General features: G+C 38.3%; 2 protein-coding genes across 5 annotated transcripts in view; one reads left to right on the plus strand and one right to left on the minus strand.

The window, feature by feature from the left end:
- POLR3G (RNA polymerase III subunit G) overlaps positions 1 to 929 on the minus strand; it is a 47,455-nt gene extending 46,526 nt beyond the window's left edge. For all 4 annotated transcript variants that reach the window (XM_033179153.1, XM_033179152.1, XM_033179156.1 and 1 more), the window contains exon 1: positions 682 to 929. The gene's annotated coding sequence lies outside the window, so the exon portion shown is untranslated. The remainder of the gene's footprint in view (positions 1 to 681) is intronic.
- Positions 929 to 20,109, plus strand: MBLAC2 (metallo-beta-lactamase domain containing 2). Its single transcript, XM_033179151.1, has 2 exons — positions 929 to 1,862; positions 16,752 to 20,109. The coding sequence occupies exons 1-2, from the start codon at positions 1,409 to 1,411 to the stop codon at positions 17,135 to 17,137; spliced, it is 840 nt and encodes a 279-aa protein (XP_033035042.1). The 5' UTR covers positions 929 to 1,408; the 3' UTR covers positions 17,138 to 20,109.
- The last annotated feature ends 5,332 nt before the right edge of the window (positions 20,110 to 25,441 follow it).

Raw genomic sequence — 25,441 nt, forward strand, 5'->3', positions numbered from 1 at the left:
AAAAAACAAAAAACAAAAACCTAAATAGATGCTTCAATAGCTGGGAAGTGGGGAGTGGAGACAGTGACCTTATGTTAACAGAGTGGATGATTTATGTGGCTGGCGGGGCCACACCCAGTCATTATTCACTTTTCCCGTCCTCACCAGGTGCTCCTTTTCTTTATTTGAGCCTTTCTACCACCTCGCTTTACTCTCTTCCAAGGGCAGACCAAACCAAAAAAAAAAAAAAAAAGAGGGTGGATACAGATTTTTATTTTTTAGAAGACAAACCATATTAACAACTTCCTTCCCTACGATATAAAATGCCAACAGTTACGAAAACAGATACTGAATAGTCGGTCCTCAGCTGCAATCTGCGACAATGACTAGTGCCTTAACAAATCATAAAGTCACTGGATTTGGAAAATAACCTACTATCAGTAAGAGCATAAATACCCTTCTAACTCACTGCAAACAGTCCCAGGAGGGGAGACTGGGTAAGATCTGGAAATTCGACTTAAAAAATTCTGAAGGGAGCAGGACAAGGAGAGGAGGTACCAAGCTATCTCCAAACGCCCCTCAACCCAGAGGCGCTTTAATGAATCTCTACCCCCGACTTCCCCCACAACTTCTCCACAAGCCCCTTTAACTCCCCCCTACCCTCCCCAACCCTCCCAAGTCTTCGATTGCTTCCTCGGTTACCTGTTCCCTAAGTCTCGAAGCTTGGGCAAAACTCTGCAGCCGAAGCGCCGGCCGGCAAGGAAGGGGTGCTGGCAGAGAACACCGGCGCTCGAGTGCCGTTCGTTCCACCTCAGGAGAAACTCGCACCGCCCTCCACGCGGCCCCAGGACCGCGGCGTGAGCCCTACCAACTAGCCCCGCCCACTCCCTAGGCAAGCCCCACCCCCTCGGCAGAGAGCTTTTTTGCCCTTGGCAGGCTCCGTAGTCTCCGTACAACCTGCTAGGCCCCACACTTCCCGCGCCAGCTGGGAGTGCGCGCCGTGGGGAGCCAGTGGGTGGGCGGTCCTAGCACTTCCCACCCTTGCTCCGGGCCTCTGCTGTCACACGCCCGGGGTGGCGAAAGGGTCGCCACCTGAGTCTCCATTCTGCTGCAGTGGTCCCTGCGTTAAAGCTCCCTCGTGGTGCGCCTGCCGAGGCTGCTGTAGCTCCTGCGCCCCCGTGCTGGTGGCGCAGCCTCTGCTTGCTGCCGACCTGGCGGGAGGGTGCGAGAGCGCACACTACAGGCAGCGTCGGTCTGCGTCCTTCCTCCTCCTATTCTGACTCCCGCATCCCCCGCCCCCGCCTCACTCAGCGCCTCCTCCCTGGCTGCAGGCAGACGGCTCCACACAGCCGCAGCGCCCGGTGTCTACACAGCCTGTGGGAGACTCGCACGCCCACACTCACTCCGCCTGGCTGCATCCCTGCCCAGCATGTCGGCGCTCGAGTGGTACGCCCACAAGTCTCTAGGCGATGGTATCTTCTGGATTCAAGAACGCTTCTACGAGTCGGGCAACCGTGCCAACATCTGGCTGGTGCGCGGCTCCGAGCAGGACGTGGTGATCGATACAGGCCTGGGGCTGCGCAGCCTTCCGGAGTACCTGTACTCCTCCGGCCTCTTGCAGGACCGCGGGGCCAAAGAGGACGCGGCGCGCCGGCCGCTGCTTGCCGTGGCCACCCACGTGCACTTCGACCACTCCGGCGGCCTCTACCAGTTCGACCGGGTGGCCGTGCACCACGCCGAGGCCGAGGCGCTGGCTCGCGGGGACAACTTTGAGACCGTGACCTGGCTCTCCGATAGCGAGGTGGTGCGGGCGCCCAGCCCCGGCTGGAGGGCCAGACAGTTCCGGGTACAGGCGGTGCAGCCCACCCTCATCCTGCAGGATGGTAATGGGCCCCCGCGGGCGCGCGCTCTCGTTAAGGGAGGGTATTGGGAAGAGACTGTCCGAGTGCCGCATGTTGCAGACTTGCGTGGCCATAAAGGGGATTATTTTGGCACCTCGCAGAACCACTTCTGTTACACCCTTCCCTGAGTAAAAACCCACTTGACCAGAGCCAAAGCCATCACAGCCTTCCCTGCCAGAGGCCAGCTCTGCACCGTGTAGCAATTCTGAGTACTTCTTTGAAAGCCCTCACCAACCCTTCCCTAGCCAGTTTCCTGCGTCGGCTATAGTAGTAACACTACAGAGACTTGTGACTGACTAGGGATTTCTTATTCTTTCCCTAAGCACCTGCCCGACATTTCCAGGAGCTTTCGTAGTGAGTAGACTTTTAAGGAATGACGGCCCACGGGGAGTGCATGTCATGATCTGTGCTTTTGAGAACTGCAGACTTCATCAGCTTGGTCACCACCGGGTATGGGCAGTTCCCACCTGTAGCCTTAGAAAGTCATCAGACCAGTGATTCCAGTCCGCTAATGCGATTGGAAACCTCTCAGATAGGTTTCTGTTCTTGATGTTGACTCACGATTGCAAAAGCTTAATAGTAATCATAAACGTAGAATATATCTGAGTCTAACTTTATGACATATCTGGTCCGGTTGAAAAGCAAAGCCTGAGAAAGATCAATAAGGAAGTAATTTTCGGTAGAGGTAAATTATGTGGACTAATGCATAGGTAGCCATGGTCGTCTTTGGCTCTGTAAAAGACAAATGTGGAATTCAGAGAGAAATTCATGGAATGAAAATAAATAGATTAGGGCCTCAGCCCATTCTCCCTACGCAAGGACTTAAATAATTGAGCTAATTTGCCATATCAGCAATATTTGGTATATTAGTTTTCTATTTTCTTTTTAGAATACTTTTGATTTCATTTTATCCTCACAACACATTTAAAGTGAGGCCACTGACCTCCCAGTTAAATGGCTTGCCTGAGCCAGATCATGATAAAAGCTAGGATATGAATCTAGGCACAATAGATCAAGGCATGCAGAACGTACATAAATCCTACCTCATAAATACATGATGATAATTCTGAGTAGAATGTGAAAGGCCCCTTCTTTCCTTTAGCGTGAGACCATTTTAATTACCAATTTGGTTTATTAAAACATGCCTCTATATAGTAGAAAAAGCCAGTTGCTGCAGTATAATGAAGCTCACTTTATGACCAAACAATATGGCAAATAATGAAATATTTTACAAAAATCAGTTTATCTCACAGATGACATCTTACTCATTTGAGATATTTTAAAAATTGCAGTATTATATTGTACTTATCGGTGCTAAAAAAAAAAAAAATTGCAAGATTCTGTACCTCACCCCCACCCAACAAAAGTCTTCAATAAAGTTTTAAATCTAAAATTAAAAAAAAAAAAAACTGGTTTAGATGGGAGTCTTACATTATCTGACAATATGAAATGAAAGTACATGTACATTAAATTTTAATTTACATTAAAGTCACACCTAATTACTGTATTTCTTGACAAAAATGGGTACTTTTAGGGGTAAGATTTCCATGCAGTTGATGGGTATTCAGACCAAATTCTGACACCCGGACCAAAAATGTTTACATTAGTATTAAAATATACTTAAATTATTGAAAAGAATAAATTACTTTTGAAATTGACTTTTGATTCCGTATCAGCAATGGGAAATCAAAGGTGAAAGATGATAGGGATTGTTTTATAGATGAAGAAAGAACCCATGCAGGCCTGAGTATCATGCAAGAGGTCACATCGCCCATCTCGAAAAGAGCTGGGACTAGAACCCAGGTTTCCAGTTAATGGTAGAATCCTAACATTTTGGGAGCTGAAAGGGGCCTGCAAACTACTTGTGTGGTGCTTTAAGCCTTTAAAAGGGTGAAAAGAAAGCTTAATGTTTGCCAGACACTTTGAAGGTGATAGTACTGTGTTATCAAAAGTTGTTTTTCATGAGGAGCTGGATGCGCCACCCTCTCAAGTAGTGTCTAATTTCCTGTCTTCTCAAGAATATTAATTTCCCGTATATTCTGAATGATGTGGCCTGCTAACTTGCTGTTAACATAATCCAGATGCCTGGGAGGATACATAAAATATTTGTATTAAAAATTTGTATACAGTTACACACATGAACAGCATAAAGTATTCATTGCTTTGGTAGAATGCAAGGAGCTGAAATCATTTATTACATTTCCTTTAATGAATTGATGATTGCTTGTCATGGAGAAGCATAAATCTGTGCACTGTATCTCTAACCCAAAAGCCAACTTGTAAATGAGGGACAAGGAGAGAATAGCCGTATCATCCAGTGCATTATCTGGATGAAAAAGCAACTCGCCTTACTAATAGTGAAATGGTTATCTTCCTCTAAGATAGCAGTAGACCTTAAATTGACATAGCACATAGCTCTTGAGTGGGCATACATCATTTTGCCCATTTTTCACTAAAGTGATACAAAGTTCTGGCATTGTGATCCCTATTACATACATGTTTAAGCCATATGCCCAGTGTCACCAAGATATTATCTCAGAGGCATGATTTCAGGCAGACTTAAGTCATTTGCAGAGGCTAAAACAGGTTGTAGGAAGGTGGCGAATTGAACAGACACATCTAATTTGGCTCTCTTCCGAAGCACCATTAATATACTGTAAAGAAACCGTGATTTAAACGTAAAGCCCCATTGGCTGGGGGAACTGTTTCGGATGCTAGAAAGTAGATGTGGTTACCAAGTTAACAGTTTTATACTATGCCAGCAAAGGTAAATTAAGAGCCAATTCAGTTTCCACCGCAGAAGCCTTCAAAAATACAGGAATTAGCAATAGGCAGTACCTCAGTGGCGGCAAAGGGAAGAGTAAGTAGAATTTCTTGAAAACCTTTTAAGAAGCTCTTAAAACTCTAGTGAATGCCCCTCCCTCTCCCATCCAATTAGTTTATTCTCTAGGGATAGTAAAACAAAGGAGTTTCTTGATTGAAGGATGCCAAATTACTATTGATCTTAAGGGCTCAGTATGGAAAACAGGAGAAAGAGAGTGTGTGTGTGTGTGTGTGTGTGTGTGTGTGTGTGTGTGTGTGTCTGTCCTACTAGTTTCCCAGAAGGATGAGAGCCAGGCCTTTCCCCACCCAGGTAGGAAATTAGAAAAATGTTATCTAGGGAATCTGCCTCCTAGAGGAAAGACAAAGATACCAATGTAGAGGAATACCTAAGAAATCCTGGCCTCTTTCTCTAGTGTGAAGCCTCAGTCACCAGGCCCCATGCATGTGCTGCAAGCAGCCTTCTTGTCCCCCCTTCTTTTTTTTAATTGATGCCTAATAGTTGTAATTACTTGTGAGGTATGTATGATATTTTGATAAATGCATACAATGTAATGATCAAATCAGGTTATTTAGAATATCCACCACCCTTCAAACATTTATGATTTCTTTGTGTCAGAAACATTCCACATCTTCTAGCTATTTTGAAACATGCAATAAATCCTTATTAACTCTAGTCTATCAAACGCTGGAACTTATTTATTTTATCTAATTGTATTTTTGTACCCATTAACCAATCTCTTCATTCCCTTCCCCCACCCTTTCCAGCCTCTGGTAACCACCATACTAGCACTACCTCCCACATATGAGTGTGAACATGAGGTATTTGTCGTTTTGTGCCTGGCTTCTTTCACTTAACGTAATGCCCTCCAGTTCCATCCGTGTTGCTGCAAGTGACAGAATTTCATTATTTTTTGTGAGTGAATAATTCCACTGTGTATATTGTCCCACACTGTCTTTATCCGTTCATCTGCTGATGGACAGTTAGGTTGATTCCACATCTTGGCTATTGTAAATATTGCTGCAATAAACATGGGAATGCAGTTATCTCTTTAGTATTCTGATTTCCTTTCTTTTGGATGTATATACCCAGCAGTGGGATTGCTGGGTCAGATGGTAGTTCTATTTTCAGTTTGTTGAGGAACCTTCATACTATTTTCAATAGTTGCTGTACTAATTTACATCCCCACTAACAATGTACAAGCATTCCCCTTTCTCCACATCCTTGTCAGCATCTGTTATTTTCTGTCTTTTTGACAATAGCCATTTTTACTCATGCCCCCGAACTCTTAAATAGGCAACCAAGCATTATAAAAAAAAATCTGAGAAAATTCTCTAACATGAGATCAACTATTAAACAGCATAAAGCAATTTGAGAGTGGGGAACTATCATCAATATCATCAGGGGATAAGACAAGCTATTGCATTAAGATACCTAAGAGTCAATAAGGATGCTTTAAAAATAAATAGCAGAACAATATTCACCAAAAAAAAAAGCTCTCGGAATTTCAAACATCAGAAATTACGCAGAAGTAGGTCTAGAAGATAAAGTTGAAAAACTTACTAAAGAGCAATAAAGGAAAATAGAAACCAGGAGAGAAAAAGACTAAAGTAAGTAGGAGGACCAGTTTGGAAAATCCAGCCTTAGAATAATGGATACAGAGATAGGACAGAGACAGCGAAAGAAAAGAAATAGCAGGGCAGCCGAGCGCAGTGACTCATGCCTGTAATCCCAACAATTTGAAAGGCCGAGGAGGGCGGATCACCTGAGGTCAGGAGTTCAAGACCAGCCTGGCCAACATGGTGAAACCCCGTCTCTACTAAAAATACAAAAATTAGCTGGGTGTGATGGTACATGCCTCTAATCCCAGCTACTCGGGAGGCTGAGACAGGAGAATCCCCTGAACTCTGGAGGGAGAGGTTGCAGTGAGCCGAGATCGTGCCATTGCACTCCAGCCTAGGCAACAGAGCTAGATTCTGTCTCAAAGAAAAAGAAAAAAAAAAAAAAAAGAAATAGTAGAGGTAGAGGTAATCCAGTAATATATTAACTAAAGGATATAAATTTTCCAGATTGAAAGGGCCCACAGAATTCACAGGACAATAGATGAAAACACATCCAAACCCAAGCATGTTATTGTAAAATTTCAGAACACTGAGATCAAAGAAGATTTTACAAGCTTTAAGAAATGTAAACAAAAGAGTTATGTACTCAGAATAGAATGGTTTTGGAGCTAGCAAAGAAGAAATCTTGCCTTCCAATTTGAATGAAAATGATTTCCAATCTAGAATTCGATATCCCACTATTAATCAAGTTCTCAAATTATTTCCCACATACTGTTTCTTAGAAAGCTACTAGGATATGCCCCTTCAAAATAAGGGAGTGAACCAAGAAAGAAGTAATATAGTAAACAGGAAATAGAATTCAAAAGAAAGCATCAGGAAGATGCAACAGATGACACTTTAATAATGCTAGTACCCCAGGCTTAGAGGGTCCAGATTGGAGCAGTTGAATCATAATTCTTTCTCAGGGGGATGTGATGGTATGTGGAGAGTGGGGAGTAAAGAGAACTAAAAATCCTATTTCACAGTGGAAGTCAATGGCTAACAAAATTTTAAAACCAAGAAATAATACATGTATGAAATCAGAGTATACCCAATTGGTAAATATGGAAATGGAGTATAACCATTATTTAGAGATAACTATATCTGGTAGAGGTAACTACCAGAAGAAATAGCTGAGATTGTTAGAAGTGGGTGCATCATGGAAGCAAGATTGGAGATAGAGCAAAATGGAGCAAGTAAATTTTTGTCTTACATTTTAAGCCCCTCTGAAATATTTTATTTGAAATATGCACATATATATTTTTGTGTATAAACTGAAATTTTAAAAGATAGAGGATGCCGTGTTGGAAAGAGTGTGTAAGAGAAGTCTAGAATGACTGGAATCTGGACAATTAAATCAGGATGAAGTTGGAAGGATTTTGTGTATGTGTGTGCTTGTGTGTTTATGATACACTTCATAGGCATTTCTGGTTCTTGTAAGAGAGGTGCTCATGAAATTCTATGTGTGAGCATTATCAGCATATTGAAAGCATTTTTAAAGCCACAGGATAATGGCAGAACTAATGATATTCAGCAACCATGGCCTTATTGGTTGCTTACAGTTGGTATCTATTTTGATGGGCGGGTACTTACATTTTATCTATTGCTAAATATTTTAATATCACCTGGATATAACCAAAGATCAATATGATTCTGTCCCTGAATTGGTAATTCTCTATAGCTTCTTTTTAGGATCAGTCTTCTCTTACATTTAACCTTTCTCTACGTTTCTTAAACAGTTGGTCTCCAGTAGCTCTATTACTAAATCAACTTAGAAATAATTTATTTGCCTTACCTGCCAATCATACAGGAAGTGGTAGTGGTTTGTAATCACTAGAGGTGCCTTAAATCTGGACTAATTATCCTATAAAGGAATTCTGGTCCCTTACGACTGGAATGTGAAGAACTCTGGGAGTGTCCGAAACCATCTTAATGTCACTACTGGGATTCAGACAAGACAAAATGGGCAGATGAAGCAGCAAACGAGGCTCTGCCCTGACGTAGATTTCAGCTACCCAGGACAGATGCCAGCTGGCTTTTTGCTCTTGTGTCCTGGCAGTACCATCAGGACAAAAATTCTTTCAGAGAATTTAGCCCCATGATTATACAGTGCTTGGCATCATCCATTAGAAAAGTCATTTAGGCATGATGACAGTGGTTCTAGATTTTTGGTATGCAGGAGCTTGTTAAAAATAGCAAGTTCTAGGCTTTAACACCTAAGTTTGGATGCTGTAGGGCTTGTGTGTGACAAAGGAATCCTTATCTTTAACAGTCCCCAGGTGATTCTGATGCAGAAGTTCTGCATACCATAATTTGCGAGATATATTATTTTATAGAATTACATTGCATAGCATTTTATAGTGCAGTTATGGCTATGCAGTATTTTACTTCATCCTTCTTTACATGTTGTCGTAACTGAAGAGGCAGTGCTGCCTGAGCAGTAGTTCTCAAAGCATGGTCCTCACTAACAGCTTTAGTATTGCCTGGGAGCTTGTTAGAAATGTAGATTCTCGGGCACTAGTCTTATCAGTGCAGTAATTGGGGGTGGGGCCCAGCAGTCTGTGTTTTAACAAGCATTACAGGGAATTCTGATGCACACTAAGGTTTGAAAACTACTAGCATAGTTCCTTGCTTCCCAAACTTTCTTTCCCGTAATCACCTTGGTTGTTTGTTCAGCATACAGATTTCAGACTCTTTGCCAAAAGATTAATTCAGAAACTTTGGAATGGGTCTAGAAACTTGTGTGTTTAACATGTATTACAGGTGATTCTTATTGTTACTAGCAGTGACTCCATATGGGTCTGCAGCAATCTCACTTCTTGCCTCCTCAGAAGAAAGACTTCAACTGAGGGGCAGAAGGCAGAAGGAGAGACCGAGGCAAGTTTCAGAGCAGCAGCGAAGATTTATTAAAAAGCTTTAGAGCAGTAATGAAAGGAAGTACACTTGGAAGAAGGCCAGGCGGGCAACTTGAGAGATCAAGTGTGCAGTTTGACTTTTTGCTTTGGGGTTTTATATGTTCTCATACTTCTGGGGTCTTGCATCTCTTCTCCCCTAATTCTAACCTTGGGGTGGGCTTTCTGCATGTGCAGTGGCCTGCCAGTGCTTGGGAGGTGAGCGTGCACAATGTGTTTACTGGAGTTTTATACGTATTCACTTGAGGCATTCTTCCCTTACCAGTTGAATGTCCCTGGAAGGTCACATACCAGTTAAACACCATTTTGCCTCTTAATGCGCATGCTTGAGCCCACTCACCCACCTCTTAAAATCTTATTGGGAAGCTGCTGATCACCAGTTTCAGGTGTTTCTGTCTATTGGGAGACTGCTTTACCCTGGCATGAGCTGCAGCTGATTCTTATTTTAGAGAGAGTGTTTCAGCAACCACCTGACCATCACCTGACATTCCTGATGTGTGTGTGGGGTTGCGGAGACCCCTCTCCTGCCCTGCTTATGCCTGACTAGCTACCCAGTATACCGTTATCACAGGCAAATTCTAGAAGTCTGGATTAGATTTGTTTTTCAAACTATTGCATGCATGAAAAACACCTGGAAAGCTGCTACTGCTGCTACTGCTACTGCTGCTACTGCTACTGGTCTTCAGATCATGCTTTGAGCAGTACTGTTGTAGAGACAGATCAGTTCACAATGGAAGAAGGGGAAAATGATACAGATAATGACACAAATGGCTCTTCAAAAGCAAATAATTGGGAATTCAAAGTATTAAGAAAGGCCTTTTGGAAAATTGTTAAGGCTCTTGACTTTTGCCCAAAGGACCTTCTGTATGAGAAGAAAATAGCACTTTACAGGACATAATATTATTACATTTCATCTCACTAGGAACTGTGGCCACGGTAGATTAGCAAACTACTGAAGAGACTCTCTACTGATAAGATTAAATTTAGTAATTCTTTAAAATGAAATTCTAACCAAACTGTTTTCCATTTCTCACTATGTACTGTAAAATTTTAGTCCTTTCTCCTCCCCCACAAAAAATTTAGTCCCAGTTTTAAATCATCTTATTTAAGTACTAATGATACCCAAATAACAAGGAATTTCTTTACTCCTAAATTCAGAAAAGAAATAATGTGAATCCCTGGGCTTATAAAGCAAAAGCCAGAAGTACCAGCATATTCAGAAAATGTATTTGAAGCATTATGCTTATCTTTAAAATTACTGAATTTTTTGCATTCAGTTCTATTATATCCCTTTTAATAGCTTTTTATGAATTAGGTATAATGCATATACCATAAAATTCACCCATTTAACATGTATAATTCAGTGGTTTTTAATCTTTTCAGTTGTACATCCATTGCAGTCAATTTGAGAATATTTTTCTTACCTCTGAAACAAATAGCCCCTTCTTTTAGCCATCATCCCCCTTAACATCCCCAGCCCCCTATCCCCACCCCAGATTTGTCTATTCTGGACATTTCATTAAAGTGGAAAAATACAACGTGTGGACCTTCACAATTGCCTTCACTTAGCATTATGATTTCAAGGTTTATCCATGTTGAAGGGTGAATCAGTACTTCATTTATTTTTATTACCAAATAATATTTCATTTTATGAATATGTATCATATTTTAATACCCATTTATCCATTGATGTACATTTGGATTGTTTCCACTTAAATATTTTTAACAGCTTTATTAAGGTATATTTACACACCATAAATATACCCATTTTAAGTGTATGGTTTGATGAATTTTAGGAAATGTATTCATACATGCAACTATAACCACAATTTAGTTCAAGAACACTTCTGTTAATCCTGAATGTTTCCTCCTGCTTTTTTTTTTTCAGTCACCTACTCCCACCCCTGGCCTCACTGATCTGTTTTGTGTTGCTGTAGTTTTGATTTTCTGAAAATTTTCTATAAATACAATCATGCCATAGATAGATAGATAGATAGATAGAGTCTTTTTTGGCTTCTTTTGGATATTCATCCATATTGTGGCATCTATTAATAATTCATTCCTTTCTATTTCTGATAAATATTCCATTGTGTGAATATAGCATTTTATTTCTCTCTTCACCTATTAAAGGAAATTTAAATCTTTCCAGTTTGGAACTGCTATGGATAATACTGCCATGAACATTCGCATACAAGTCTTTGTGTGGATGCATGTTTTCATTTCCCGTAGTAGACACCTAGGAACAGAATTCCTGGGTCATATGGTAAATGTACGTTAATTTTTTAAGAAAGTGCCAAACTGGTTCTCAAAGCGATTATACCATTTTATATTCCTAGCTACAGTGTGTAAGGGTTCCAATTTTTCCAAATCTTTTTCTTTTAAAAAAAAATTTTTATTTCAATTGGTTTTTGGAGGAACAAGTGGGTGTTTGGTTACATGAATAAGTTCTTTAATGGTGATTTCTGAGATTTTGGTGTGCCCATTACTGAGCAGCATACACCATACCCAATGTGTAGTCTTTTTTTTTTTTTTTTTTTGAGACGAAGTTTCGCTCTTGTTGCCCAGACTGGAGTGCAATGGCATGATCTTGGCTCATTACAACCTCCGCCTCCTGGGTTCAAGCGATTCTCCTGCCTCAACCTCCCAAGTAGCTGGGATTACAGGTGCCCGCCACCATGCCCGACTAATTTTTGTGTATTTAGTAGAGACAGGATTTCACCATGTTGACCAACCTGGTCTTGAACCAATGTGTAGTCTTTTATCCCTCACCACCCCACACCCTTTTCCCCAAGCCCCCAAACATTAGTGTATCATTCTTTTGCCTTTACGCCCTCATAGCTTAGCTCCCACATAATGAGTGAGAATATATGATGTTTGATTTTTCATTCTTGAGTTCCTTCACTTAGAGTAATAGTCTCCAATTTCATCCAGGTTGCTATGAATGCCATTATTTCATTCCTTTTTATGGCTGAGTAGTATTCTGTGGGGTGTGTGTGTGTGTGTGTGTGTGTGTGTATCACATTTTATTTACTTGTTGATTGATGGACATTGAGATGGTTCCATATTTTTGCAATTGCAAATTGTGCTGCATTTCCATGTGAAATTTAGAGTCAGACTTTCAGGTTCTTCGAAAAAAGGTCAAGATTTTGATTGAAATTATGTTGAATTTTTACTGGCCATTACAGTAGCCACTAGCCATGTATGACTAGCAAATTTAAATTAAGATTACCGGATGTGGTGGCTCACCTGTAATCCCAGCTACTTAGGATACTGAGGATGGAGGATCACTTAAGGCCAGGAGTATAAGACTAGCCTACGTAACAAAGTGAAATCTTGTCTCTAAAAAAAAGCTTTTAAGTTAGCTAGGCTGGTGTCATATACCTGTAGTCCCAGCTACTTGGAAGGATCCCTTGAGCCCAGGTGTTCAGGAGTTACAGTGAGCTATAAGCAGGCCATTGCACTTCAGCCTGAGTGACAGAGATTCCATCTCTTTAAAAAAGTTGGTTAGAATTAAAATTTTAATTCCTTAATTGTACTAGCTTTATTTCAAGCACCATTAGCCACACCATACTGAACAGTATTGAGAACCAATATTTCAGTCATTGCAGAAAGTTTTCTTAGGCAGTGTAGCTATTGGAAAAATTGGGTTACATTACCATCATAGCAATATTGAGTCTTAGTGATATTGAGACAGTCAGTAAGCATAGCCTCTCTCTCCTTTTATTTTAGGTCTTCTTTAATTTCCCTTGACAGTGTTTTTGTAGTTTTCATTATACAGTGTTCATATATTGCAAAACATCTTTTGTCAAATTTTTTCCCAAGTATTTTACTCTTTCTGATGCTATTTTGAGTCGAATGTTTTAAAATTCATTTTTGATAGTAATTTGTAGCATATAGAAATACAGTTTATCTTTGTATGTTGATCTTGTATCCTGTGACATTCCTAAACTTGTTTTTTAGTTCTCTAGCTTTTTCTTACTTTACTTAGGATTTTCTGTATGTAAGATTGTGTCTAAATAAAAACAGATTTACTTTTTCTTTTCTAATCTGTGTGACCTTACTCTCTTTTTCTTGGCTTATTACACTGTCTAGGATCTTCAGTATAATGTTGAATAGAAATGGTAAGAACAGACATCCTTGCCTTGTTATCTTAGGAGACTTTCTATTCAAAGAGGTATTACCTATAGGTGTTCATAAGTGACTTTTATCAAGTTCAGGACCTTCCCCAACTATTCCTAGTTTGCTGGAAGTTTTTATCATGAATGAGAATTGGATTTTGTCATATGCTTTTTATGTATCTATTGAGATAATCATATGGCTTTCTCCTTTATTAATATAGTATATTACACTAATTTATTTTCACTAGCTCAACCAAACTTAATATTTCTGGGATAAACTCCACTTTGTCATTTTCCTATTTATAAGTTGCTGGATTTGATTTGCCAGTATTTTGTCAATAATTTTAAGACCGCATTCATGGTATATTTGTGTACAGGCTTTTGTTGTGTTTTGTTTGAAAGCGTCTCCTTTTGTTGTTCAGGCCGGAGTGCAATGGTGCCATCATAGATCTCTGCAGCCTCAAACTTCTGGGCTCAAGCAATCCTTCCACCTCAGCTTCCTGAGTAACTGGGACTACAGGCACAAAACACCCTGCCTGGCTTTTTATTATTATTATTTTTTAAATTTTTATAGAAATGGAGGTCTCATTATTTTGCCCAGGCTGGTCTCGAACTCCTGGCCTCAAACAATCCTCCCACATGTTGCCAAAGTGCTGGGATTACAGGAGTGAGCCACTGCAGCAGGCCTGATGTTGTTGTTATTTTAATATATTGTCTTTCGCTTTTATGAGAGCAATAACTGAGTTAGATTTCTCATCTATATTCTGAAAGTCTTTATATGGGTTGAAATTATTTAGGGTTGAAATTGTCCCGTTTTAAAATGATTGACAGAATTGATCAATGAAGTCTTCTTTGAGCCCAGACTTTTCTTTGTGGGGAAACTTTAAATTGTTAATCAATTTATTTGCTTGATATACATTTATTTAGACTTCATTTCTTCTTGGATCACTTTTGATAATTTGTCTCTTTTTAAGAATATGTTCATTTCAAGTAAGTTGTCAAATCTGTTGGCTTAAAATTGTTCATAATATTCCCTTATTCTCCTTTTAATTTCTTCAGGGTCTATAGTGATGTTCCTTCCTTCATTCCTATTTTAGCAAGTTGTATCTTCTCTAATTTTTTCTTGATTTGTCTAGCTAAAGGTGTACCAATTTTGTTGTAGTTTTCAAATAAATAACTGTTGGTTTCATCTGCTTTTCTTTGTTGGTATTTGTATTCATTTATTTTTGCCCTGTCCTTTATTATTTCCATTAACACTTACTTTGTGTTTGATTTGCTCTTCTTTTCCTAACTTCTTAGGATAGTAATTTGATTATTGATTTTAAACATTTAATCCTTTATAAAATAAGCATTTAAAGCAATAAATTTTCTTTTAAGTACTGCTTCAGCTGTATTCTATACATTTGGATATGTTTTGATTTTGTTTTCATTCATTCAAAATATTTTTATATTTCCCTTTGATTTCTTCTTTGATCCATAAACTATATAGAAGTTTGATGTTTGCTTTACATATATTTGAATATTGCCCATATTTATTTTTGTTCTTCCTAATTTATTTTTTGCCTATTAAAAACACATAATAAGGTTAGGCGTGGTAGCTCATGCCTATAATACAGCACTTTGGGAAGCCAGGGAGGGAGGATCACTTGAGGCCAGCCTTGGCAACATGGCAACCAGCCTGGCCAACATGGTGAAACCCCATCTCTACCAAAAATATAAAAATTAGCCAGGCATGATGGCACACGCCTGTAATTCCAGCTACTCAGCTGGCTGAGGCACAAGAATTGTTTGAACCTGGAAGGCAGGAGGTTGCAGCGAGCCAAGACTGCGCCACTGCACTCCAGCCAGGACGAGAGAGGAAAACTCTGTCTCAGAAAAAAAACAAACAAAAAGACTACACATTATCAATTTTCTGTTCATTTTGTTATTTCTAATTTAATTATATTATAGTCAGAGAACATACTTTGTATGATTTTATTCCTTTTACATTTATTGATTCTTGCTTTATGGCCTAGCTTTATAGCCTGTTGAATATTTCAACTGCAGTTGAAAAGAATGTGTACTTTGCTATTTTGGAGTAAAGTGTTTTATTTTTGTCAGGTCAAGTTGGTTGATAGAGTTGTTCAGGTCTTCCATATCCTTTTTGATTTTCTGTTTACTTATTTTATGAATTACACAGACAAGAATGTTGAACTCTCCAAATATAATTGTTGAATTGTTTATCCTTTATTTCTGTTTGTTTTTGCTTCATGTATTTTTGGTGATATTTTAGGTGCATGTACATTTATAATTATTTGTCGATGTATTGATTTAATGTATATTATCATAAAATTACTTTAGTAATATTCTTCATGTAAAAATCAATTTTGTCTTACATTAATATAGCTGCTCTAGTTCTCTTAAAGTAATATTTAATATGGTTAAGCTTTTCAACCTATTTGTGTCTTTGGCCTTATAGTTTCTTTCTTGTAGGCTGCATATATCGTGATTTTTAATCCAGTCTGACAATCTCTGCCTTTTTATGTTTACCAAATCCTGATTATTACACCATTTTGATTCTTTATTAATTTTTTAGCTATATATTTTTAAACTTTTTCCTGTGTATGTGCTTGCACTAGAGATTACAGTATGAATCTTTTAATTTACCATGATTTACTTCAAGTTTATACTAATGTAATTCCAGTGAAACAGAGCAATTTTGCACCCATGTAGCTCCATTTCCTCTCTGCTGTCGGTAACTGAAGTCTTGGAGATTTAACCCTATTTGCAAGTTAGCCTGCCAGAGTTTAATGTATTCTGACAGAAGACTTGAGGTTCCTGGGTCAGAGATTATGGAGATTATTACTCACATATTAGAGCATCATCATTTATATCAATTCCTCAAGCCCTAATTCTGACAGGGTGATACAACAAGAGGCAAAATACAACAAAATTCCCTAGAGCAACATTCATTAATTGTGTCAACAGGATACTGGTACCATAGATGTTCTGAAAATTAAAAGTTTCATGATCAAATAAGTTTGAGAAATTGTACAACTGTATCTACTTTGTGTATATCCACAGTATACATTCATATAATAAAAGCTCAAAGAGGTCTTTCTGAAAAGCTGCTGAATTTTCTTTAAACTGAGAGTTCCTCAAATTATTTGACCACATAATTACTTCCTTTTCATTTATGTCTCATGATAGCCTGTAGAAATAGTGTTCCACATTACTTGCTTTGGCAAATACTGGTCTAGCAAACAATAGGAATGAACCATAGGCAGCTTATTTTTAAATCATCATTAAGAAATACAGTATTTATGAAATAAAATGTCATCCTTCCCAATTTCTTTGGAAGCATATAATGCTCTTCTATGCTTTAAATGCTAAGTCAAGTATACAACATGTTTATCTGTAAACTCTGTTTCCGTTTGTAGGGGATGTGATCAACCTTGGTGACAGACAGCTCACTGTTATGCACATGCCAGGTCACTCCAGGGGCAGTATTTGCTTACATGACAAAGACCGAAAGATTCTCTTCAGTGGAGATGTCGTGTATGATGGATCACTGATTGACTGGCTCCCATACAGCAGGATAAGTGACTATGTTGGGACCTGTGAACGTCTAATAGAATTAGTGGACAGAGGTCTGGTAGAGAAGGTGCTTCCCGGGCACTTCAATACCTTTGGTGCTGAAAGGCTTTTTCGATTGGCTTCCAACTATATTTCAAAAGCTGGGATATGTCACAAAGTTTCTACTTTTGCCATGCGATCTCTTGCAAGTTTAGCTCTACGTGTAACAAATTCTAGGACCTCACCGTAGTATCTATACTGATAATATATTTTGATTAATTACATACATTAATTCATTCTGTACTATTTAACTGATTAATAGTGAGCATTTCATGAAGTGTTTTTTATACCACTATTATATATCAGAGAAAGATTGAGAATGAATAAGCCAAAAAGCAAATTGTTAGTTTAAATTGTTTTCTTTCTTCTAAGAAAGAAGCCATTTAATATGCTTATACTTTGCCAAAGCTGTCATCTTGTAATGTATGCTCAAGAAATGACATAAAGGTTTATGGGGAAGTAAAGAGAGATTCTGTGGCAAGAGAAAGAACTGCTCTTGCCTCTGTTTGTCTTGTTTTATTTCCTAGATGACCTAGGAAAAAAGGCATATAGAGTATTATGTTTATACTTTAAACTTGATATTTTTAGTGTATTATTTAAAGATAAAGGTTCTTGGGTTTAAAATACATCAGAATTTAATGCAGACATATGAAGTAACACTGAGAATGACAGCTAAAACATTCCATTGTTATCGTCCTGCATTTTTTATGCTTCATTTATTTATTCTTTGTGTAATTATAGCATACATGACGTGTAATATAACTTATGAAAAGTACAGTGAATCTTGCTTTATTGCAAAGCTTTAAATATAAATTGCAGAGTGCTTCAGTATAAAGCTACTATATGTTGTTTGTTATTGTGTAAGTAATATTTTCAATTATGAAAGTGAAATGCAAATGTCTGTAATCTAACTATAAATTGTCAGATTCTTAAAAGGACACTGTCAGGCAAATTTGAAAATATACACATTGAGAATAATTTTTTATTATTATATCCTATTTTAATATTAACAGCTATTATAAACAAAATTTTTCCTGTTAAATAGCGACTTCAGTATTGTGTTATGTTTTACAGTATTAGAACTACTATGAAGATCTGCAACTATTCTTTTACTTAACATGCATATGTACTACAGAGGGATTTTTAAATTAATTGCAAAATGTGCATTAGCTATTGACTTAGAGTGAATTGCCTTTTGTATCCTGATTCACAACACCTATTCCTGTTCAGTATTCTTTGTCTTGAATAGAGAAGTCTACGTTCGTAAAGTCATAGAAAAGGTTATACCACTATTTAGTAAAATGTTTTAGTTTGGTGCTCTTAATAATTTGTTAAGAGGCCTTTTAGAATATTTCATAAAGGGTTTTAAACAATTTTTTCCCACTGCCTTTTTATTACTGACATAACTAAAACCAAACTGAAATCGCTTTGGAAATCAGATTTTTTAATGTTAGGAAGATCCAGCAACTTTGGTTTCTGAAAAATTATGAAACTTTTCTACCCTACAGATGCCCAGGTTCTTTAGTTTTTTATTCATTCAACTCACACACACATAAACATATACATACACAAACACAACCCCACATGCAAACACACACAGTCACATATATACATGTGTAGCACAGCGCTAAACACTGTGGAGGCTTAAAAAAGTCAAAGACAACATTATAGCTAAAAGTTGAAAGCACACAAAATATAAATCAAAATATAAATAATAGTATATGCAAGTTAATGTACATTATACGTGCATGTAAGGGACATAAATGGAGGGGTGTGAACTTTGGTTAAGCAAAGTTTACTGGAGGAGGGGTTTTTGAATCAAATTTGGAAGGATGAGCTTGTTAGATGGTCAGGGTAGGAAACAAAACAATCCAAGAATAGGGATATAAGCATTGCTAGTCTAGAATAGTCTATTCCTTGTGAAAATATAAATTTAATTTTCAGGAATCCAGTATATTCCAAACACCAGATATTTAGCATGAGAAAAATTGATTTGTGATTGTGTATATGAGTCATTCTTAATGGGAGACAAGCTGAACTGCCACATGCCACCAAATGAACCTTTACTTCAATCAAAAAGGAGAGTATGATTGGTTCAATTATATTAATAGGATATCATGGGCATTTCTCTGTGATGGTCATTCAAGGCAGTAGGTCTATTTCAACTGAGTGCAACATTGAGAATAATGATTTGGTTCAGGGCAACTACAAATAATCACTTACTAAGCCTTAAATAAAGCCATTATTTTTATATCAGTAGCACAAAGGAAAACCAAAAGTCCTTAACCACTGATCATTTTTATCATATTTTAGGCCTTTTTTTAAAAATCAGGGTATAGTAGGCACTAAGTTTTATTAGGAAATATTTAAACCTGCTGAAGGATTTATTTATAAAAAGTGCAATTTTTCAAAACACATTGATTTTTTTTTTAATTTCCCAATTTTTTCAGTTTTTCAAATTGTACCACAACATGGAACTGTGATATTTTACTATTACTTCAATGTGAATAAATTGGGTAAAGTGTATCATTTATTGAGTGCCCATGCTGTACATTTAAAATATGCTTTATTTAATTTAATCCTACTCCCAGCACCAAAAGGTAATTGACCAGCCTCAGACAACACAATTTTGGACAAAGCTGGTAACTGAACACAGGTCTGTCTGCCCCACACTTCTCTTTCTCTTGTATCTGCACAATAGCAGAAAATTGGCAAGGTGTATTTTTACTTTCCGAGATGCCACATGTGCCAAGAATAAATCAAACGATGCTAAAGCATAATAATAATATATCTTTAAAAAGCTTTTCAAAATATATTTTCATCCTGACAGTGACCCTTGTAACTTACGATTTTTGGAAATACTAGTATGTAAGTATAATACAAAGTTGTCAAAATGTTAAGATATTTAGAAGTAATTTTATTATTTATGTTGTTAATGCTTAATCATTGGAAATTCATTTTCCTTACTTGATGTTTTCTTTCAACTGGGAAGCCTAAAACAAACAAAAACCTTGTGTGTTATCCTGATATAGTTGACTAAATGACTGTATTTGTTCTTATATGGATAGTAATATGAATGTGACATGCACCAATTGTCCTATTATAATTTTCAGATAAGTGTAACTAAGCATTTGTGTAATAAATATTAAAGTAGTCATTTTATTTCAATCTATAATTGATATTTTTATAACATTAGCAAGTTTCCATTTAATTTCTTGCAAGGATTTTCCTGTACAAAGTGCAGTTTTGAGAAGCTTATGGTCAATAAGACACTAAATTTGTGAGAAAGAATAGAGAACCCAGAAACAGAAAAATACTCATATAAGCCTTTTGTAATTAAGAAATATGACAATTCAAATCAATGGGTAAAAGATAGACTGTGCAATAAATGTTACCATTGTTGATGTGGGAAAAATGGCTCCTGCCATTATAAAAGTAAATTCCAAATGGATTAAAGACCTAAATGTGAAAATCAGAGCCACACATGTATTAAAAGAAAATCATATTTAACACCTTGGAATGGGGAAGATCTGTCTTTCACAGACACAAAAAGCAAAATTACATCAAAATTTTAAATGTCTTAGAATTTAGATGAAATAAAGTTAAAAAGAGATTTTAAAAAATCACAATTTGTATAACATAATTTAACAAATATAAAGAATGCCTACAAATCAGTAAGCAAAAGATAAACTACTGTAAGGGAGGAAAGACCTTTCTTCTCTCCTCTTCAATTCTATAGCTGTGGCTGTGAATTAAACTGACAAGACAGATTAACAGGAGAAAAGCATAAGCATACAAATTTTATTTAATGTTAATATTTTTATGTATACACACAGGCCTTCATGACCCATAGAAGCAGATAGGCCTGAGCACTTATATACCATTTCAACAAAAAATGACAAAATTGTGGAGGTGTGACAAGACAAAGGAAAGTGGAGTTTTGGCTAAGGGTGGTAAATTGTGGGAAAGTGAACAGAAAATATATGGGAGAAACCAATGGAAGATAAGGATTACTTTAGGTTTGTTTATGCAGATTTATTTTGGCATAACTCTTCATCTCCAGTGAGAAGAATGTCCTCTTTATGGTATGGTGGAGAAGGGTACCTCTCTCATGGGAAGTGTTATGCCCTGCTTTTGAGTAGTAAGGGGGCATCTGCATTTTCTCAGTTACCTTCAGTTCAAAATATTCAGTATACCAAAATGGCATATTTGGGGGCAGCATGTTCTGATCCCCTTCACTACATACTATAAAAAATGGGTAAATTGGGCCAAGCACGGTGGCTCATGCCTGTAATCCCAGCACTTTGAGAGGCTGACGCAGCGGATCATGAGGTCAGGAGTTCAAGACCAGCCTGACCAGCATGGTGAAATGCCATCTGTACTAAAAATACAAAAATCAGCCAGGCCTGGTGGTGCATGCCTGTAGTCCCAGCTTCTTGGGAGGCTGAGGCAGGAGAATCGCTTGAACCCGGGAGGTGGAGGTTGCAGTGAGCTGAGATCACGCCACTGTACTCCAGCCTGAGTGACAGAGTGAGACTCCATCTCACACACACACAAAAAAGACGGGTTGGGGGTAAATTGTATGAACAGGTTACTCATAGAAGGGGAAAAACAAATATATAAACATATAAAATAACACTGAACCTCACTAGTAACCAGGGAAATACAAATTAAAGTAAATGAGATAGTTTAACCAGATTGGTAAATTTTAAGATATGGAGTACTGGTAAGAGTAAGTGGCTATTTCATGCTGTGCTGCCAGAAGTATAAAGTGTTGCACCATTTGGGGGGCAATTTTGAAGTATGATTTGGCACCATCAGACTTTGCCTTAAGAAGGGCAGTTTGAGTATACACACTGCCCTCTGCTCTTTTCTAAAACTCTTAATAAAATGACAGGAAAGAGGTTTTTTTTAATAGCATAAACTCACAGGAACAAGAATGGCAAAGGAGACAACAGCAACAACATTTCTGGACACCAAAAAGCTGATGGATGAATGAAAACTGATTTGACAAACCCAAGAAAGCTGAAAACTAGGCCAGGGATGAGGAAAGCCAAGAATTGATCCTCTAGCACAAAACCCCATAACAAGCTTAGAAATTGATATTACTAGGTGACTCTGAGAGGGAGGTTAAAGGTCTTCTTGATTCAAATTTTGTTTGTGATTTAGAGCACCAAATTCCTCCCTTACGCTATTAAGCAATTTTCTCTCCCCAGCTTCAGGGACTATTGGGGGTCAATACAGATTTGCCATGAAGTAAAGTATGCTATAGTTTAAGGCCACTGCACTTGGATGAGCTCCTTCCAAGAATCCAGGAAGAGCCTGAGATATGTGTTAAAATGGTCTTTTTTTTGTTCTTTAACAGGGTCTGACTGTGTCACCCAGGCTGTACTGCAGTGGATTGATCACAGCTCACTGCAGCCTCAACCTCTAGAGCTCAGGTGATCCTCCCGCTTGCAGCCTCCCAAGTAGCTGGGACTACAGGCATGATAGTTTTTGTAGTTTTAGTAGAGATGAGGTTTCACTATGTTGCCCAGGCTGGTCTCGAAATCTGAGTTCAAGCAATCTGCCTGCCTTGGCCTCCCAAATTACTGGGGTTTTATAGGCATGAGCCACCATGCCTGGTAAGTCTTTTTTTGTTTTGTTTTGTTTTGTTTTTTTAATTTGCAAAGGTAAGTTATTTTTGTATTCATTCTCTCAAAGTCCCCGAATTCCATACGCTTCAGGGCCCACAAAACTGAGATCTGCTCCAGGCTAGAGGATTTTTAGTTAGAAAGGTGAAACAGTGGATTTTTATTTTGAGGAGACTAAACTTTATTAAGACTTGGGCCCTATATTGAAAAAAGAGAAATTTGGCAAAGGTTAATATACAACAAAAGTCTTGGCATGGTGGTTCACACCTGTAGTCCCAGCACTTTGGGTGGCCCAGGTGGGTGGATCACCAGAGGTCAGGACTTCGAGACTAGCTTGGCTAACGTGGTGAAACCCTGTCTCTACCAAAAATACATAAATTAGCCAGGTGTGGTGGCGGGCGCCTGTAATCCTAGCTATTCGGGTGGCTGAGACATGAGAATCTCTTGGACCTGGGAGATGGAGATTGCAGTGAGCCAAGATCACGCCACTGTATTCCAGCCTGGGCGACAGAGCAAAACTCTATCTAAAAAAAAAAGTCTGTATACAAAAGTAAAGACCCACCATTCCCAGACTCTTTTGACATAGTTCAAAGAATGCATGTAGGTGGCATCATACCCTCCCAGCAGAAGGCTGAAAGAGTCTTTTTGCAGAAATTTGACTCAAGAGAAAGAACTTCATGATATTGAATCTGGAGTCCCCAAGGAAAGAGCCCAGTGAGATTACCCTATAAGGCAGCTAGCTCACAGTTGAGACTCCCTTTCTTGCCACTCCTACCCCAGAAACTCTAAAGTCTTCTACTGATAAGTTTAAGTATCTATGTCAAAAGCAAACAACCTATGGGGGAAGGGGAGGAAATAAGTGGAAAACAAACACTAAAAGCATTATGAGAATAAAGTAACAGGACATCAAATTAACATTAAAAATCGAGAGTTCATTTATACATACAATGAGTTCAGAAATATTTATTTATGTAGGTATTTTTTGTTTATGAGATGGAGTCTCGCTCTGCTGCCAGGCTGGAGTGCAGTGGCACAATCTTGGCTCACTGCAACCTCCGCCCAGGTTTAAGTAATTCTCCTGCCTCAGCCTCCTGGGTAGCTGGGACTACAGGCGTGTGCCACCAGGCCTGGTTAATTTTTGTAGTTTTAGTAGAGACAGGGTTTCACCATGTTGGCCAGGATGGTCTTGATCTCTTGACCTTGTGATCTGCCTGGCCTCCTGAAATGCAGGGATTACGGGTGTGAGCCATTGTGCCCAGCCCCAAAATATTATTTATAATATATAATACAATATATACTTATAATAAATAAATGACTAGGCACAAGTAATAAAAAATGTTCAACATTGTTTACAGAAAACTATGTCAAGAAAAACAACAAATACTATGTATTAATATTTGGATAGGAATATTGAGAAACAATTCTCCATGGGGTCTCTCACATTTCTGTGCACCTTGCAAACAAGCACTGACTACTTTTGTTCCATATGTTAAATTTTTTTAAATTATAAAAATGTAATTCTCACACCATTAAATTCATCCATTAAAGTGTACAATTTAGTGGTCTTAATTATATTCACAGATGTGTGCAACCAGCACCATTACCTAATTCCAGAACATTTTTACTGCCCCCAAAGAACCCTGTACCTATTAGTAATCACTACCAATTCTCCTTTACCCCTCAGTTCCTGGAAACCACACCTACTTTTTGTCTTTTGCCTATGCTGGGAATTCCAGATAAATGGAATTAAATAACATATGGCCTTTTGAGTTTAGATTCTTTTACTTAGCATAATGTTTTCAAGATTCATCCACGTTGTAGCACGTATCAGTAGTACTTTTTGTTGATGAATATTTCCTTGTGTAATATACCACATTTTGAATATCCATTCATCAATTAATGGACATTTCGATTGTTTCTACTTTTTAACAATTATGAATAATGCTGTTATGAACATTCAAGAATAATTTTTTGTGTATTCATATATTTTCAATTCTCTTAGTTCCATACCTGGAAGTGGAGCTGGATATGGCAGCTCTAGCTTTTCACTTTTTGAAGAATTGCCAAACTCTTTTGCAAAGTGGCTGTCCCATTTTATATTCCCCACCAGCAATGTATGATGGTTACAATATCTCCATTATTTTTCATCTTTTTTATTATACCATCTGCTATGATGTGAATATTTGTCCACTCTAAAACTCATGTTGAAATTTAATTGCCATGGTCACAGTGTTAAGAGGTGGGACTTGTCCAGGCAAGGTGGCTCGCACTTGTAATCCCAGCACTTTGGGAGGCCGAGGTAGGCGGATCACCTGAGATCCGAAGTTTGAGACCAGCCTGGGCAACATGGTGAAACCCTGTCTTTACTAAAAATACAAAAGTCAGCTGGGCATTGTGTCATGCCCCTGTAGTCCCAGCTATTTGGGAGGCTGAGGCAGGAGAATTGCTTCAACCCAGGAAGTGGAGGTTGCAGTGAGCCTAAATCGCGCCATTGCACTCCAGCTTGGGCAACAGGAGAACAGGAAGTCTCAAAAAAAAAAAAAGGAGGTGGGACTTTTAGGAAGTGATGATTAGGCAATGAGTACTAACTCTTATGGGCAGGATTGGTGCCCATATAAAAGGGAGGGTTCACCCCTCTCTGACTCTCTCTTGCCCTTCCACCTTTCACCATGGGGTGATGCAGCAAGAAGACCCTTGTCAAATGCTAGCCCCTTGATCTTAGACTCTTAGCCTCCAGAACTGTTAGTCAATAATTTTCTGTGCATTATAAATTACCTAGTCTCAGGTACTATGTTACAGCAGCAAAAATATATTAAGACACCATTTTATTGAGCATGAGATTTTGATTGTAGTTTTGATTT

This window comes from Trachypithecus francoisi, unplaced genomic scaffold (assembly GCF_009764315.1).
Source record: "Trachypithecus francoisi isolate TF-2019V2 unplaced genomic scaffold, Tfra_2.0 Lachesis_group2, whole genome shotgun sequence".
NCBI classification, from domain to species: Eukaryota; Metazoa; Chordata; class Mammalia; order Primates; family Cercopithecidae; genus Trachypithecus; species Trachypithecus francoisi.

What these genes read in the sequence shown, in the direction of transcription:
- MBLAC2 (XM_033179151.1), top strand. Translation starts at nt 1,409, where the DNA reads ATGTCGGCGCTCGAGTGGTACGCCCACAAGTCTCTAGGCGATGGTATC. An exon ending in CACCCTCATCCTGCAGGATG is followed by an intron (nt 1,863 to 16,751) that starts GTAATGGGCCCC and finishes TTCCGTTTGTAG; the next exon opens with GGGATGTGATCAACCTTGGT.